At 46.1% G+C, this 19,377-nt stretch overlaps 1 protein-coding gene across 1 annotated transcript in view; it reads right to left on the reverse strand.

The window, feature by feature from the left end:
- The window catches only part of HEXA (hexosaminidase subunit alpha), a 121,950-nt gene that overhangs the window by 75,441 nt on the left and 27,132 nt on the right, over positions 1 to 19,377 (reverse strand). The window contains exons 3-4 of the mRNA XM_086959243.1: positions 16,487 to 16,552; positions 15,719 to 15,765 (exon numbers count right to left, since the gene is read on the reverse strand). Coding sequence (XP_086815369.1) covers positions 15,719 to 15,765; positions 16,487 to 16,552 — 113 coding nt within the window. The remainder of the gene's footprint in view (positions 1 to 15,718; positions 15,766 to 16,486; positions 16,553 to 19,377) is intronic.

Below are 19,377 nucleotides of genomic sequence, written 5' to 3' on the forward strand. Positions count from 1 at the left end.
TTTCGTTTTAAACACCAGACCAGATTCTTAAAGAAAGCTAGGCAATATTTAAATAAAAACATATTTAAAGGTAACTAAAGAGTTGTCTGCATCCTGGTGTGTGCCACCCAACTGAGTAAGTCGCAATTTATGACTAAGGCTGCCACTTTTCCGTTTTAACGGATTTTTACGTATAAATAGACGGAAAAATGTTTCCTTTGTCTGCATTTTTATGTAAAAATGGAAAATGCCAATAAATCGGTCTCGAAGACAAGTCTGTCCGAGGACAGCCAGGGAGTGGGCTTATCAGATTTCATCTGAGTAAATACAAAGGTCGATGTTAAGGGGCCATTAGGCCTCCTTTTGTTTATTTAAGTATCCTTGCTCAGAGCTATCCTTGCAGGAGCAGAGGTGCAGCGGTGAGATGCAAACCTAAAAGAAATGAAGGGAAAACAAATGCACAAAGCTAATCACTGCACAGATACTTGAGAGGCATGCTTTTGACTTTGTTCAGCCCCTAGATTCAAGAGATATGCATGCGCACACATAAAACTTTAGTGTGAAATGATCTACGGAGCCAGCTGCTTGCTGGACCTGTAGTGCAGCTGCTTTTCCCTGCTTTGTGCCTCAAAGTGAGTACGCTATCGGTCGAATGTCCTCTGTAGTAAGTTTTGGAGTGTGTCAATAGAGTGTGGATGCCGTGCCTTACAAATTTTACAACATAGGGAGGGGAGAGGGAGAGTTGGGATTGCCCCCTTGTTTATTTGCCGTGTTTTTTTCTTTGTGGACAGTTTTTTGTTTATGTTAATGCGCACACATAGCTGCCAAGGTTTCACATTGTTATGTGCGACATTTTCATAATTTGGCAACTTGTTAGGGTCCTCTTTAAGACTGTGGTGGGTGCTTGCAGGACCAGTGCGACTTTCACAGGGAGCTCTACACAGCCTTGTATTTACTGCAGAGTGCCGCAGCATTTTCAGTCTGGGGAGGCATTTCTTTTAGTACTGCTCGGTCAGTGACAAGACAATATGATGATGTTATCCAGTCTAAAACATAATTCTTCCACCTCTACTCAAATAATATTGTTTTCTTGACTAATATGTGACCACCACGGAAAGTCATGCTATTCACACTCCGATTTCTTGAGTCAGTTCCAGAGTAGGATGCTCCTGGATAAAAAAAAGCGCTTCAATGCCTCGTCAAGGGTAGTAAGCACTATATAATTGCAATTACAATACAATAAATCATGTGTAAATTAATGCATAGGATGCATTACACAAGACAGCAAGGCTTACAAGGCCCTTCATGGCTCACTGTCTTATATTAGAAGGTTGGCAATTTATTAACAGCAAGAAAAAAAAAAGATCTCTTTGTTAAAAGCAGTAACTCATTTACCTCCATCTGCATAAATCTATATGAACCTAAAACAACCAAGCGTGCATTGCCTTTTTAAATAAATGTAAATAAATACTAGCTACTGCGTTTTTTTTGCTTTCAACAAAATAAATATGGATAAATACAGAAAAAATTACCAAAAAAGAAATATGGATGAATACAGACGGAAAGCTTAAAAAAAATTAATACCATAAAACCGGGAGCCCTATTTATGACCTTCTTGATGTATATTAATGCTGGTGACCAACTCAGATTCCTTATTTTGTGAACCAATCTATTTTTTACACAGGTATGTTAAAAAAATAATTTTGTGGTAGCAAAATATAGGTACAGAACGGGAGTCCATTTTTTGCCACCACATTTTATAGTACATCTGACCTATATTTCCCCAGGTGCAATTTTACCATTTCTGATATCCTTTTAAATTATGAACTAAAAAAAACGAACAATACATACAAGTGAGGAATAAAAAACAAATTGGGGCAACAAACGCTCCACATGCCTGGAAACGTGAAAAGAAGCCAGTATTATGCTTCCTTACTTTAACCTGTTCCTTTAACCATAGTTTTGATATATATATATATATATATATAGGTTTTTGAACTTTTGCTTGCTCGTCGTGCAGTAAAGTTTGTATAACAAAAGGCAATGTATGCCGAAAATCATTCATGCAAGCGTAGCCTACATATTGTCTTGAGTTTCACCACAAATCGTGCACTGTCGGGAAGTCCAGTGACTGCAGAACAAACTATCGAAAAAGGAGCTCCATGCTGTTGCAGTGTGTAGGAGAGTAGGGTCTGCTATCCTAGGGTCACCCCAATTTTTGCTTTTTGCTTCACTGGTTTTCGACTTACTGAGGCTGTGGGCCTGCTAATCAGACCCCCAGCCTGCTGTTCTCTCTCTAAATTTATAATACATGTGCTATAGGTACATACCACAATTGGAAATGGACTCCTTGTCAGCCCCTGTACCATGCACTATAGGTGCTCAGGGCATAGGTGCTGAGGTTCCGTGACAATTGTAAGTGGTGTTTTCACTCGCACGAATACGGGCGAGTCTGGTATCTATGAACCGCAAATGACGAGTTTAGTAAGTGTGCGCAGTTTCGCTGTGCTAACTCAAACCGTTCGTTATGTGGGTTTTTCATCTGTGCCCACGGGTTCCATCTTAGATACGGCATCCATTTTGTCTCTTGCCCTCAAGTAGCCAGCGAACGGACGCTGTCCGCTTCGCGACCCTGGGACTCCCAAGATATTTGCGGAAGACACATGTTCTTTGAAAGTGTCTTTATGACGAGGGGGTTGCTACTGTAAGGCAGATGACGCCGCTCGAGGCTCATCTTGCCGCACGGACTTATTGTCTCAGCCGTGCATCTTATTAGGCACGTCCCTTTGATGCCTGTATCTCGTGTTTCCCGACACCTCCCCTTTTACACCCTTTCCGATCTCCCCACTGTCTCCGTCTTCCTCTGCACCTGTTTTCGTTCCTATTTCGATCTATTTTACTGCTAATTGGAATTCGCTAATGGTAGGAAGATGGTTTTTACAGTTGGGAACCGCCAAATGTTTTCGCACTTATGTTCCGGACCTTGTGTGTTTCAAAGTGACCAAAGCGACCCCTCTGGGGGAAAATTGTGGGAACCGGGTTGTAAACTTTTGTGCTCAATGTAATCCTATGGGTAAAAACTGTATAAAAGGAGCGATCCACAGAACCAATTTGAAGCAGTCTCCCCAAGTTGCACGCTGTGTACTTGTCGTGATCTCTGTGTTCCCTGCAGCAAATAAACCTTGAATCTTTGACGTCAAAGGAAGTGTCCCGTGTCTCTGTGACTTGTACGCCGGAGCAGGTTACCCACGAAGGTTTCAGGTGTTGTGCCCTGGCACCGCTGGGTCTTAAAGAAACCAGTCCTTCAGTTGGCGCCCAACGTGGGGCTGCATCAGTGGTACCGGTCCAAGCCCGACGATCGTGAGGAACTTCGTGTGAAATCTCCGAGGGAAGGTGCACCCCGCTTCATCGATCCTGTTGTCGAAATAAGTGGCCCGAAGACTTTTCCCGCGAAGATTCCCGCCTCCTGACGGCTGCGACGGACTGCTGCCCTGACTGTAGACCTGTTTTGGCGCCTGGCGTAGACCTTGGTATAGCGAGACGATTGACGGGCCTTCCTGGTGACGCCATCGATCTTTGAGTTAAGTATTTGTGGGTCGCTCCCAGAGTTCTTGGTTGTTGACACTTTAGCGAGTGTTTTTGTTGTACACGCTGTGTGAGTGTTTTTGTCGGTGACACTTTGCTAGCGTACTTTGTTGTGTTGTTTGACGACTGCAGCCGCCAAAAACCGAGGGTTTTGTTCTTTGCTGGGACTTGGTAAATCCCGTAACCCTTGAAGTTTGTGAAACTCGGCTAGTGTGCAAGATGCCTGGTCGCAGTACTTTGTTCAGTTGTTTTAGACCTTGTGGTGCAGATTCCCGACTAGAGGACTCGTGTCCGATACCTCCGGTTGGAACTCCTACTTATGACTTGTATAGCAAACACGGGCTAGGCCCGATTACCTTTAACGATTATTGGATTAAATATACGAAGAAAGACGGCGACCTTCGTTGGCCACCTCACGGTAGCTTCGAGGCGTCGATCTTAGATAATCTAGAAATGAAGTTGTTCGAACGTAAATCAAGGCCGGCCATGTTTGATGCCTTTCGGTTGTGGCGCAAAGAAGCCCGACAGAAAGAGATCAGACAGAATAAACGTAGTCAGCGAGATAATGTTGCTACCATAGTGAAGAAAGCTGAGCAGTTCCAGCGTGATAAGGAGGATAAGGATAAGGAAGTGTTTGAAAGACTACAGCGTATGTCCATAGATAAATGTTATCCAGCTTTGCCTACGGAGTCGGATAAGAAGGAAGAGGCAGTTGAGGATCCTTTAATGTCCTATCTTATGAAGTCGCCACCTCCGTACGTACAGGGTACCGCAGCTCCTGTGGTCCCTGCCATACCTGTTCTTCCACCTATTGTTCCTCCGCCTGTTCCTCAACCTGCACCCGCTCTTCCGACTGTTCCTGCTCCTTTGTCTGTTTCTATTCCTACTGCTCCTCCGCTTCCACATACTCCTGCTCCCGCTACTGCTCCTGTTTTGTTAACTCCTGCTGTTGCTACTGTTTCTACTCCTTCTCTTGTTAGCCCTGTGTCTTATTCTTCTCCCTCTACTCGTAGTCGCAATTCTCCCCTTGCGGCTAGCTTCTTTCAGTCACTCGGACCTGTTCACGGGTCTGCTGGTTCCGATGGTCCTCAGCGACGTAGTCAGCTTCCTGGAAACAGAGAACGCGTTGCGCTATATAATATGGCAATGGGTTGGATGGTAAACCCTCTTAGAAATCCACCCCGTGTTGTCCTCGAAACGTTTAGTCAATTTAACATACCAACTCAGAGATATGTGTTTGACGAAATGTGCAAGTTCCTTCACGACCAGATAGCGGCCGATGCGCCTGACGAGGTGCTGACCGCCCTGTCTGAACTTCGGCTTCAGTTCGCAACTGGACTGATAGTAGATACTAATGTCCGGCGTGCTATTGAGCGGTTGCTATCTCTTCGTCCCGCTCCCATTCCTCATGCACTGTTTGTTGAGGATATTGAAAAACTAGACGAGTCTGGCCAATATCCTATGCGTGAAGTTCCGCCGGTTTGGGTACCGGCTGATCCTAATGCTAATCCTGCGACAGCGGCGCATTTCCAGAGAGTGTGGATACATCTCCCATGGAAACGCTCGGAAGTGTTACAGGTGAAGCAATCTTTGCCTGACCCACGCAAGAATCCTACTGGGTATTACAAAGAATTATCACAGCTTGTAGATGCTACGGTGATGAATCTTGCCGATATCGATATGTTGTTTGGCAATGTCGTACCGCAACCGGTATGGGCTAAGATTCGTCACCAAGATCATGCAAATGAATTAGGCGGTGATTGGGCTGCCATTACAGCGGCAGATGCTGGACAAGTGGCTGCTGCTAAACCCGACCAATTGATTACTGCTCTTCCTCAGCGAATACTAACGTTAATGAAAACTCTTATGCCAGCTATGAGGGTTAATTGGGACAAACTGTCCGCTTGCAAACAAAAGAAAGATGAGAGTGTTTCAGACTTCTTTACGAGGTTTGAAGAAGCATTCATTGACCACAGTGGACAGGATATGGGTACTGAGGGTGGACAAAGGTTGTTTGTGGATAAATTTGTGTCGAACTTATTGCCCGATTTGAGCAATAAATTAAAGAATTCGGAGAGTGCATGGGCCGTTTCTACCTCAGCTCAGATATTGGCTACGGCACAATATTATGAGAATAGGGAGAAAGAGGAGAATGACCGTGCTGACAAAAAGACGAAAGAGCTGAAAACTAAAGTGTTGTTGCAACAAGCGTATCCGCCGCGTTCTAATCAGAATGCGCCCCAACAGAATAGATCGCAGTCGCAATCGAATCGATCGCAGCCACGTAATGATTCCTCCTTCCAAAGATCCTCGTTAGGGTACAATCAATGTGCTTATTGTAGACAGGAAGGACACATTAAATTCAATTGCCCTGCTTTGAATGAACGTAATGGTGGTAACTCGTCTAAAGGAGGCCGTGGTGGTTCACAGCACGCATCACGTGGTAGAGGTCGTGGTGCTCAGAACGATCGCTTTGACAATTCGTCAAATTCTAATAACTGTTTCGATCAACGTGGATCATCGCAAGGACGATCTGCGCAGTATAATGTAGACGATTATTACGTCGATCAGGGAACTGACGACAGTAATTATTAGGACAGCCAAAGACAAGGAGAGGGAGTGGTATCAGTTCCGGTTGATCAGAGAGGGCCTTACGTCGCAGTTGCTACATCGGGCGTCGTTGAGCCTTTTCTGTTGGACACTGGTGCAGCGAAAAGTTCTATCATGCATTCGAAACTCCCTGGCGCACCTTTGTCTGGCTTAACAAATGTTTCCGTTGGATTCTCTGGCGCCCCCGTTAGCAATCCAGTTTCGCGCCCTTTGCCCCTTCAAATTGGGCCACGTGAGCTCCAAGCTCCGTTGATTTTGACTACTGGTTGTGGCGAAAATCTTTTGGGCCTGGATTTGCTTAAACGTTTGTACGCAACTTTGTATTGTTCTCCTGCGGGTGTAAAGCTTACGTTAGGAGAGAGGGTTGTCTCTCCTATGTATTTGTCCCTCGATAAGCTTCCACCGGAATTGAGTTCTCTTCCTGCATCTCTGTGGGCAACAGGTCCAAATGACGTGGGCCTGCTTGATATCTCCCCTTATGTTGTTCAGTTGAAATCCAATGTGCGATTGCCACGTATTCCCCAATATCGTATCTCCCTTGATGGTGAACGAGCACTGTTGGCGATCATCTATGATTTGATCGAGAAAGATGTTATTGAAGAGACTCGGGGAAACGTGTGCAATAGCCCTGTACTGCCCATTCTTAAACGTACAGATCCTTCAAAGCCGCCTGTTTATCGCTTTGTTATCGACTTACGGGAGGTAAATAAAATTGTGGTTCCTCAATTTCCTGTTGTGCCTGACATCACGGCGCTACTGACTCTGATTCCAGCTACTGCCTCATGGTTCTCGGTGATTGACTTGAAAAATGCGTTTTTCAGCATCCCGATTGCCGAAGAGAGCAGGGACCTTTTCGGTTTCTCTCTCGGTGGACGTAGCTTCCGGTTCAAACGCGCTCCTCAGGGCTACTGTGAAAGTCCATCGATTTACAGTCAAGCCTTGAAGAGTCAACTGGATGCGTTTCGGTTGCCGGTTGGTGCGGCTTTAATCCAGTACGTCGACGACTTATTGGTGGCTGCCGATACCCAGGACATTTGCAAAATTGCTACGGTGTCGTTGCTGCAACATCTCTGTGAATTAAATCACAAGGTGTCACCTTCTAAACTCCAATATTGTTGTCAAGAAGTAACCTATCTAGGTCACTTATTGTCAAAGGAGGGAAGGAGATTGACCCCAGAGAGAATTGCAGCGATTGCGCGAATGGCTGTGCCGAAAACCCAAAGAGATGTGCGTGCCTTTCTAGGTATCACGTCGTACTGCAGGCAATGGATTCCTAATTTTTCATTGCTAGCGAAACCATTGGTGGCTCTTACGTGTAAGGATGTTTCAACTCCTTTACCATGGACGGAAGAATGTCAGAAGAGTTTTTCTGAACTACGCGATTCATTGTGTTCGGCTCCTGTGTTAGGTACCCCTGACTACGGTAAGCCGTTCACGTTATATGTTCACGAGAGAGAAGGTTGTGCTTTGAGTGTCTTAACGCAACCTTTTGGTGGTAAGCAGCGTCCATGTGCATATTTTTCCTCGACCTTAGACCCAGTAGCTAGAGCATTGCCGAGTTGTTTGAGAGCAACTGCGGCAGCTGCGGTCTCCATCCGACAATCAGCAGGATTGGTCATGGATAATATGCTTACGGTGATGGTTCTGCATGCAGTCGATACTCTTTTGAATCGAACGAAAACTCAGCACTTGACGAGTGCGAGGTTGTCTGGGTACGAATTGACGCTCTTGGCAAGCCATATTCAGATAAAACGTTGTAATGTCCTAAATCCGGCAACTTTGTTACCAATTAGTGCAGAGTCAGATGAAGTAGCAGAACATGACTGCTACTTGAGGACTGAAGAGGAAACGAAAGGTCGAGTGGACCTTAAAAACACCCCATTGGAAGATCCGGATGGCACTCTGTATGTGGATGGGTCATGTTTTAAGTTGCCGAATGGCGATGTGACTACTGCTTATGCTGTTGTAACGTTGAACACTGTTGTTGAAACTGCAAGGTTGAATCAGAATTCTGCCCAAGCTGCGGAGCTGATTGCTCTTACCAGAGCATGTGTGTTGGCGAAAGGGAAACGTGTGAATGTGTACACTGATAGTCAATACGCTTTTGGTGTAGCGCATAGTTTTGGACGATTGTGGCGAGAGCGTGGTTTCTTGACATCGCACGGTACGAAGATACAGCATGGCCAGCTTGTGAACGATCTTTTGGATGCATTGACTTTGCCTACGCAAGTTGCGATTGTTAAGTGTAGTGCGCATCGTAAAGTGACGGATGATGTTGGTCGTGGTAACGCGTTTGCGGATGAGATTGCTAAGGAGACTGCCCGGAACCTTAGCACTCGAATGTATGTGACGAGTTCGGTTAGGTGGCCTACAGAATCGAGTATGTGTGAAGACACTATTGAGAGCGTGAAAACAATTCAGAATGAGGCCACTGAGATTGAAAAGACGAAGTGGAAAGAAAGTACGGGAAAGTTGGATGCGAATGGTTGTTGGATTGATTTGTCGGACCAGAAAAGATGGATGTTGCCTGATGCGTATGTGCTGGCCGTTGTGACAATGGCACATGGGTTAGCACATATTAGCGCGAAAGGTATTTGTAAGTTGCTGTCGCCTGTGTGGAAGAATGATGGTATTACGAAATGTGCTGAACGTCTGGTGAAGAATTGTATGGTGTGTATAATGTACAATCCTGGCAAAGGAACCCCAACTCCCCCTGGCAGTTTTGCTCCTCCTTCATATCCCTTTGAGGTGATTCAATTGGACTTCATCCATATGGAGCGATGCAATAACCTGAAATACGTTTTAGTTGTGGTTTGCGCATTCTCCCGATGGATTGAGGTCTATCCTCTTAAAGACAATACTGCTTTGTCTACTGCGAAAATCCTACTGAAGGAATATTTTCCTCGGTATGGAATGCCTAGAGTCGTGTGGTCAGATAACGGAAGTGAGTTTGTTGGAAGTGTGATGAAGAGTGTGTGTAAGGGCCTTGGAATAAATCAAAAATTCCACAGCGCCAATCATCCCCAGTCAGCTGGATTAGTTGAGGGGTATAACGGCACCCTTAAACTAAAGCTAGCAAAGATTCAGGCTACGACTGGTCTTTCGTGGCCTGACGCTTTACCCTTAGCATTACTGTCAACTAGGGCGACGGTACACTCCCGAATAGGGCTTAGTCCCTATGAGATAGTGTTCGGCCGTCCTGCGAATGTGTGGGGGGTTCCTAGGCCAGGAATGTTTTCTGATCTTGAGTATCCAATGTTGATTGACTATTTACATGACTTGACTGCTAAACTGAGGTTAATTCACCAACAGGTTTACGACGCATTGCCGACGCAGACGGAGGGTCCAGGCCACCAGCTCCAGCCCGGAGACTGGGTGGTAACTCGCAACTTTTCACGCAAGAATAATCTGGACCCAAGGTTTACCGGACCTTACCAGGTGCTCCTGGCCACGAGGACTGCCGTTCGTCTCGAGGGGCGCAAAAATTGGGTGCACGCTACGCACACCAAGCGAGTCCCTATCCCTTTGCCGGCAGACCCGTGGGTAAGGAAAGGCATTGCGTCAACAGAAACAGGAACATTGCCGGCGTTTGTGCCTTTCAGCGACGCACAGCCTGTTGGAGAATCCTCAGCGCAGCAGAAAGCCACTGTTGAAAAATTGTCAGCAAAAGGCTCAAGACCAGAACAATCAACTGATCAGCAGGACGCTGTCTCTTCAACGGATCCTTTGTTTGACGAGCAGACACGTCCCGGGAAACACCGATATTCTTTGCGATCTCGCACTAAGGACAAATAAAAATTTTTTTCCTTGCTTTGCTAAAATTGACAACTGCGTTATCCCCGTTTCCCGTGATCAGTTTTGAACTTTCGTATCACTGTAATTATTTGTGTACATATAGATATTGAGTTTCCTCCCTTGTATCTTTTTACTTCCACAGCCGAGAGACTTTGTGCTTGTATATACATATTGTGTATTGAAGGCCGTAGGGCCGCGCGCGTACTTCCTTCTGGACAGTAGGTCTTGACGCTAGGTTAAAGGCCGTCGGTTCCTAGGAACTCCTGGGGATTGACTATTGCTGCACAGAACGAAGTGCGTCAAGAAACGTTGCGGACGGTCGTAGGGAATGGCATTCTCGAAGCTGAATGATTTGGAAGGGGCTCAAGTCTATAGATTCAAGCTGCAGCAACTTAGTCGTACTAAATGTTTCATATTCCAACTGTTTGTATTGTTTTTGACTGTTTCTGCATTATTGGCGGGTGGGGTGTATTACACGATGTCGTATTTCTTACCTGCTACACCTACTCCTACTCCTACTCCTTACCCTAACCTTACCTCTACTGTTTCTCCCCATTCTTTTCACATGTTACCGGAACACGAGCAGGCTAGACGTGTAGAATTCCGCAACAATTCCTTTATTCAGCTCCTCCATCAGCATCAGTTAGTGGTTAACACTACTAATTGTTGGGTGTGTGGGTTGATGCCACATACTACGGATAAGGGAATTCCATATCTGGTGTTGCCATATAGTTCCCAAGGGTCAGCTCGAGCATTTCAAACAATGTTTCGAAGCGCACTGGGTTTCTACCCCATTCGAGAACCACGTTCCCCCTACTCTGGTCCTACCTCGTACCAAAAACCTTTGTCGATAGCCATAGAGGATTTAGATAGTGAGATCTATGATCCTTCGCTTATTCCCGAAGAAGAGGTACAAGCCTATAAGGTCCTAAGTAGAGGTGAATATAGTGTGTTCAGCAGCGAAAAGCAGCTTAAAAGCTCGCCTCCAATATGGGTCGTACCCCACACTGGTAATTTTTGTCTTATGGGTCGTGGTCGAAGATCGCAAGCCCGACTTGGAGCAAGTGCTTGCACTGAAAACTACATTCTGCCAATGTTCTCGTCCCCTGTGTTTCTGGCTGCCAAGGGTACATACTTTATCTGTTATGATCGTGCATACACATGGTTGCCCGCAGACTTCATGGGCTCATGTTTTATTGCAAATCTGTTGCCTCCGACGTTCACTGTAGATGCCGATTATCATAAGACTAGAGTTGTGCGAGGCGTAATTAGCGAAGAGGATACTGCCGGTCAAGAGGCAGGAGACTTTTTCAAGGGTTTCCTCCCGTTTTGGGGACCTATGGTTAATAGTAGGAACCTGAGACAGTTGGCTCGAGTGGTAGAATCGACAGCTAATATTACTGCCAGTGCCCTTGGTAATATCACCACAGAACTTCAGGCGGAGAGACTTATGACGTTACAAAACCGTATGGTTTTAGATGTCATCTTAGCAGATCGTGGTGGGGTATGTAAGGTGATCCATTCGAGCTGCTGCATTTTCATTCCAGATAATGCTCCTACTGTCTATCAAGCCATCTCGAGGTTGCATAAGATCTCCGAATCCATACACGTGGATGTAGGGGATTGGACGCTACTTGGATGGTTTTGGGGCCTGATGTCGACTTGGGGTTGGAAAATTCTGATGATCATCGGAGTTGTGGTAGTGTTCCTGTTCACGTGTTGCCTTTGTGTGCAGTGTGGTCCTGCCTTATGTGGCCTCTGTGCTACAACGTGTATGAGACAACCATCTGTTACCAAGGGGACTCGGTTGGACAGAGCTATGCTACAGCAACATCTCGATGGTCTGATGAATATCGAATATGATTCCGACTAGTGCTTGCCTACATGAGGGCAAAAGGAGCGTCTGAGGTTCCGTGACAATTGTAAGTGGTGTTTTCACTCGCACGAATACGGGCGAGTCTGGTATCTATGAACCGCAAATGACGAGTTTAGTAAGTGTGCGCAGTTTCGCTGTGCTAACTCAAACCGTTCGTTTGTTATGTGGGTTTTTCATCTGTGCCCACGGGTTCCATCTTAGATACGGCATCCATTTTGTCTCTTGCCCTCAAGTAGCCAGCGAACGGACGCTGTCCGCTTCGCGACCCTGGGACTCCCAAGATATTTGCGGAAGACACATGTTCTTTGAAAGTGTCTTTATGACGAGGGGGTTGCTACTGTAAGGCAGATGACGCCGCTCGAGGCTCATCTTGCCGCACGGACTTATTGTCTCAGCCGTGCATCTTATTAGGCACGTCCCTTTGATGCCTGTATCTCGTGTTTCCCGACACCTCCCCTTTTACACCCTTTCCGATCTCCCCACTGTCTCCGTCTTCCTCTGCACCTGTTTTCGTTCCTATTTCGATCTATTTTACTGCTAATTGGAATTCGCTAATGGTAGGAAGATGGTTTTTACAGTTGGGAACCGCCAAATGTTTTCGCACTTATGTTCCGGACCTTGTGTGTTTCAAAGTGACCAAAGCGACCCCTCTGGGGGAAAATTGTGGGAACCGGGTTGTAAACTTTTGTGCTCAATGTAATCCTATGGGTAAAAACTGTATAAAAGGAGCGATCCACAGAACCAATTTGAAGCAGTCTCCCCAAGTTGCACGCTGTGTACTTGTCGTGATCTCTGTGTTCCCTGCAGCAAATAAACCTTGAATCTTTGACGTCAAAGGAAGTGTCCCGTGTCTCTGTGACTTGTACGCCGGAGCAGGTTACCCACGAAGGTTTCAGGTGTTGTGCCCTGGCACCGCTGGGTCTTAAAGAACCCAGTCCTTCAGTGCCACCAAGGCCTACCAGGGGCTGAAGCATAGCTTTTGCCACCCCTGGCTGGTTCTTAAATTGACACAACTGGCTGATCACTCAGCTGGGGCAAGTGGGTGTAATCACCCCTTGCTTAGATATAGTATACCTATATCTAAACCTATATCTGGACACATATATAGCCTGTAAGCCACTCCTATGGAAGGCCTCATCAATCCTGGAGGCAGAGTGCGTGGTTTTATGTGAGATGGTGCTCTAGCATGAGCTGAGCCTGTCTGCAGCTGTCGGGAACAACTCCCTAAGCTGATCCGGGATAATGCCATACCATATACTCTTAAGCGCCTTATAATCCTCGCGGTTATATAGCAACTTTGGTTTGGCTTTATCAAAACATGTCGTGTAAGGTGTCATACGAATTGGAATACTACCCCCTCGCCAGTTCTGGCGACAGGGGTAGCATTCCACCCTTCTAGAGGGAGAAGACATGTTACTTTACTGAAACGCGGTTGATTTAAAATGAGCCTCAGATCCACAAAATGGATGCCCCTGCCACAGACACGGGTCTGGCCTCCTGCTGCTGACCGAAACCCGGCAGAGGAGGCCTGGACAAAGAGTTTCCTGTCACAGGGCGGTGTCAAACCACCCCAGACAGGAGATAGTGGATTGGAGTACGGAGGTTTCAAAGAAACCAGACACTGCCTGGGGAGCACAAGGCTGCCCCTTGCATAATCCGGCCAAACCGGTTCTGGGGCCTCCCAGCCCCTGTCCCAGCGCAGCCAGGATCAAAGGAGAGGGGTGTAACCACCCCCTTCCTGGGTCCCACCCATAGGAGGGGACCTAGCAGGATGTCCAACCCCCCAGATTCGAATAAGAGGGGGAGCAGTCCCAATGCAACTCAGATCATCCTGAAGAAACATAAGAAACGAATTCTGGACCCTTCGACTTTCTACACGACGTGAGAAGACTGAAGAATCTCCCTTGTGGTCAAGGAGTGACCACCCTGTGCAAACAGGTACCATCCAGCCCTCGACCCTTGCTTTGTTGCAGTTCCCGCCGGAACTCGAGCGACAGAGATCGACGAGATCAAGCTTGCCTGCCTTCTACCTGCCCGATCCACAGTCCCTGCAGAGCTGAGACCCGTGGAGGCGACCGGAAGCGTGGGGCACGCCATCTTGAAAAGGCCACGAGACGCTGACCGTGCAGCCCACGAGTGACCCTCGAAGCTGTACACCGGGGTTTGAGAAGCCCCAGCCCCGAGCTCCACTTGCACCAAAGCTCACCCCTCCACACTCGACGAGTGCTGCGTTGGGCCCTTCTGCTTGTGTGGGCTCGACGCGTTGGCCCGGTCACTTGCCAGCTGGCTTGTGGCCCCTGTGCCGACGAAACTTGAAATACGACTCGCTTTTCTGGTTGCTCCAGATCTGCACCAGCTCCTGTGAAAAGGAGCCCCCGCTCTGACCCTCCTGGTTCGAGTGATAAGCAATCTCCCGGTTCCGCGTGGATTGCTTTTGCCAAGTGCTGTTTGCTGCAATCTTGAAGCCGACGGTGCTGACGGCGAGAGCTTACGTGGGACAGATCGTGACCTGCTCCTGCACGTCGCAGATGCCCCAGAGCCCACGTGACAGCGGAGAGAAGCCTATCGACAACCGCCTGATTGCGCCCGACATTGCCTGGTTCCGTCCTGGTTCCACCCTGGTCACTGCTGAGTGACCCAGACTCTGTCCCCTCTGCTTTCAGGTACTTTTCTACTTCGATCCACCCTTGGATCGCACCGGACACTTCTGCTTCACATCGCCTGCAGCTGCAACAGCTTCAAGCACCAAGAACCTGCGTGACAGAACCCGACGCCACTTCGACCCTGTGCACCCACGGCCTGTGGGTGAGGTAACATTGCAACGCCGGTGTTCCCACACTGGTACACACCTCTAGGGTCTGTGTCTAAAGTTTTGTGTTCCTAGGTTCAGCGGAAGTATCTTTTAATTCACTTTAACTAACTTTTACGCACCATTGACAGTGCATTGGTGCGCGCCGCACTTTCCGTGCTGCACCCGTCTCCTGTGGGCTACTCCCGACTTCATCATTGCTAGTCCTGACTGCTCCCAGCGAATCTCTAGGCCCTAGGCCTAACCACTGTTCGATAAGTGTTACTTATACCACTTTTTTAGTATATGGTCTGAGTGGCCACCCGCCCTCATCCATAATTGTGCAACTTCATATGTTTTACTGTGCTTTTGATTTAACGCTTGTGCCCCTTTCCTCATAAAGAGTACTGGGGAGTAATTTAGAAATAAATACATATATTTTTATAATATATACTTGTGTGGTGTCCTTTCATTTGATTACAGGATTGTATGTGGTAAAACAGCTCGCTTAACACGACCTCTTAAGTTAAGCCTTTAAGGCTGCTTAGTCCATGCTACCACTAGGATAGCTTGTCTAACAAGGTTGACTTACAACCAGACATCTTTGGGGTTTGTTTGGACTGATACCAAGTGGTTCCAGAATTGGAAACACTACATATCAGGCCAACTTCTCACACAGTGGTTGAAAGACCTTCAGGAAGTATCTGCAATCACTAAGATATCTGCGAAGGCTTGCATAGCATCTGACTGTTCCCATATCCGGTCTTACCCATCTTACTTATGTGTTTTCTTTTCGAAGAGACAGCCTTTTTCCTCTCTCATTCAGTGGAAAACTTTACATTTTTATAAAGTTATTTAGTTTGCAGGTGTATTACCCCGTAAGCACTAGAGACCAGATTAGAAAATACGCTAATACTACAACATACATCAATCAGGCCAGCACTGTACATCCATAGAAGATTGGCAACATGGACTAATCGTGATGAATGGGGGACAAGAGAAGATATGAAAGAAAGACTTTGCATTTTGAACAGGATGCGAAGGCAGATTGCTTCCTCCTGTCTATGCAGGTGCCATGTACTCACCGCTCCATCCTCTGCTCGCCATACTAACTGGCTGAATGTCTCCAACCCTGTGAAAGCAACGTTTTACAATATAAGAGGTATCCTATGAGTTCAGCATTCAAATACCACCCCCGGTACAGCCCAGGACCACATCAGTTAACACATTCCATGAAGAACCATAGAATCAATCATACATTCAACTGTCCCATGTTCCTACTGCACATACATCTACTCCTGACATCTACCATCACCAGGAACTGCTAGGGCACACTATCAGTGGTCAATAAACAGCATAGAGCGGGCTGTTCAATAGTGCAATTATCAATATGCCCACACCAAATATTCTACATCTTGAGGCACTATGCAATATTGCTTCTTCTCCTTGGATCTGCATCAAGTCACCATTATCTATGAAGAAACTAAAACTCTGAATTTGTTTTCTAGTGCCCGCAGCGTACCACAAGTCAAACGCCAACTTTCCTCCTAGCACCCATACAAACTTCAAGGTAGACTCTACTTTACTGAAAGAAGACCTCAAATGATGGACGCTTTTTAGTCGTCAAAACGTCCACCATTGCCTTGGTCAATCGCCCTCGAAGCACATCATTCTGCAACAAATCTCAAAGTATTGCATGTTCCCCACAATAAATGAGCCCTCAAAACTAACAGTACTGCTAACAGCAAGCCCAATAACACCTCCCCACCTATTCCAAACATGCATCAGCATAATAGACCACACTTCTACATGCATGTTAAGACAGAACAGTGAAGAGACTAATGGAAAGTTACCTCGGAGGGCCCCCCACACAGTGTGTGCATTCAGCAGCCAAGCATCCTTCGAAATACTCAGTGTATCTGGAACACAAAACAGGTTCATTTTACACCTCATTATTGTTTCACAATACATCTGAGATTAGGATTCAGTCTTCAATCCCAATTAGATCCCATTTCAACTCAGTTTGTCGCAGCACTCACTGTGACAGCATTACCTTCCTTTGTTCAGTTGACCACACTATTACTTCACCGTGTTCACGCCACTACTTTGGCAAATTCACTTCCAGGCAAAATGAACTGGACTTTATCCACACATTTGCATTTAATTCTGTAATACAATTGCAAGGACTGGGGTTGGGATATTAAGTTTGCTCTGTCAAGATAAAGGCGTAAGAGTAAAACTGCAGAAGTAATTGAAGGGAGACGTTTAGGTGCTAAATGTCAATGTCAAATGCTTTTATATAGCGCACTTATCACCAAAAGAGGTCTCAAGCCGCTTTGCAAGAGAAAGGCATCAACCTACCAGAGCTGAGACACGTACACAAGGAGTCTATTATTCGGGAAAGAGCCACGTCTTCAAACCCCTGCGGAACTCCGAATGATTGGAGAGGGACAGGTAACTTATTCCAAAGTTGAGGGGCCACATATGAAAAGGACCGACATCCATTCCTGGACGTCCGGACTCTAGGCTGGGACAGCAAGTACTTTGAATTAGAGCGGAGGGCTCTGGACGGGGTATACCAAATTAGTTTTTTTGCTAAATAAGAGGGGCCGATGCCATGAAGGAGTTTATGGGTTAAACTCAAGATTTTAAAATGGCATCTTTGGCGCACAGGTAGCCAATGCAGCTTTTTAAGGATGGGTTTGGAAGCAGACCTAGGAGGCAAACCCAAAACTAATCTCACAGCCGTATTCTGGATGTTTTGTAACTTGGTCATCAGTCTCTCATTTATGGAAGCAAATATCGCATTTCCATAATCAAGCCTGCTGATTATCAATCCCTGGACCAGAGGCTTTCTAGTGGAAGCCATTTAAAGATTTTTCGTAATTGCTGAAGTATTCCGAAACACGTACCGGCTACTTGATTGACGTGAGCTTTCATAGAGAGAACACCGTCGAGCATGATGCCTAAATCTCGAACGGCTTCTTTAGGTTCAAGGCAAGGCCCTAGATCATGAGCCACCAATCGTGAGACCAGATAGACTTGGCCTTGCCGAATAGCAAAATTTCGGTCTTACTGCAGTTGAGTTGAAGTCTGTTTTCACTCATCCAATTATTGATGTGAACCATGCATTGTTTAAACCTGGTGCAGGTTTCCAGGAGATTGGATCTACAGGTGATAAGCACCTGCGTATCGTCTGCGTAAGACACCGTGGTGAAGCCGTAGGAGTTTATGATCTGGGCCAAAGGAGAAAGATAAAGATTAATGAATAAATGTATTTACATACACCTGTTTTTATATTTTAACAATGCCCTTAAATATACCCTGCATCATTAAATTTGGCATTGCTCAAGCTCATTTCCTTAGCAGCTCGTTATGACGGAGTACTCCGCTATAAGCATGGGTTAAGGCATTTAAAAACAGGAAAAGTCTGATGCGTTAAAGCTTCAATATAGATGAACGGGGACTGAAAAGTCTAGTCTTTTTACTAGTAGGCTAACTAATGTAACACTGCAGTCTAAATACAATTTTCTATGGCAGGTAGACATAACTATTCATAATCAATCCACATCCTATCATTGTAATAAGCCAGACCCGACATCAAATCAGAAAATGTAATGCAGACAAGCCTGGACATTGCAATCCCATTTGAATCCCTGCCATCAAAGGGCAGGAACGCATCTTACGTCACAACTCAAAATAAAAAGATGGTGGGTGGGAATCGGAGTGCTCCATTGAAGCATAGTTGACCTTTGGTGGTGCAAAAGAGATCTATTTTGGCACTGCGAATACTAGTGAGGCCTACAGAAGAGCATCAAAATGGTTACTTGGAAGAAGCAAAATAAAAGTTTGATAGTGGGAGCATTAAACCATTCATTTTAAGCATTAAACTAGTAATTTTAGCAACAGTTCATCCCACGCGCGTCGAGTTGAAAATTGGGGTGAGAAGCTTAAACTTAAAAAAGCACTGCAAAATGCAATATGGAGAACAGGGACAGAACTACAGATATTATAAACAACAGAGCAAAGCAAATTGTCAATAGTTTACGGGTGGGGAAAAAGTGACACCAAAGAGATTAGCGATCTGCATGATGACCGCACTGCTCAGAGGAGTTGGGGACATGTGGCGCTCTGAGAAAGAACCAGGGGAATGGCCAAGACAGTGGCAGAAGAGCAGCTAAGCACATCTCCAATATGAATGCGCTTTTCTTGTCCCTAAACGGTGATAATTTAATGATATGTCAATAGGGAAAACTGAGGGTAGAGTCTGTATGAAATCTAAAAATGAGGAGACCCCATAAAAGAGGCAATTATCAGGCTTAAAGGTGGAGTTATTTGCCTAGGTCCACAGCAAGGACTGTATCAACTATCCACCACTCGCTGTTGAGGAGGCAGGGTGTCTAAGGCAACAAGGGAGCCTTGGGCCACAACAGAGCCTTTGTGTAGGTGAGGAGGGAAGCATGTAAGGCAAGCGCAGGGACACAATTAAGGGAGTTCAGAGCAGAGAGATAAGCAGCACACAGAAATAAATTCTAGCTCTGGGGGGGTAAAGAAGGGGTATAGAGCCACCAGAAAGAAAGGAAATATAGACTTTTACCTCAAACAGAATCCATACACAACATGAAGAATAAAGTGGTTAGCGAAGTTTCGTGAAGGAATTTTTTATTTTTATCTACTGCATCCAGCTACTGTGTTTAATGTAATGGGAGTAATCATTGGCTGTGTGAAATAATTTTGGGGGCAG

Source organism: Lissotriton vulgaris, chromosome 2_2 (genome assembly GCF_964263255.1).
Source record: "Lissotriton vulgaris chromosome 2_2, aLisVul1.2, whole genome shotgun sequence".
NCBI classification, from domain to species: Eukaryota; Metazoa; Chordata; class Amphibia; order Caudata; family Salamandridae; genus Lissotriton; species Lissotriton vulgaris.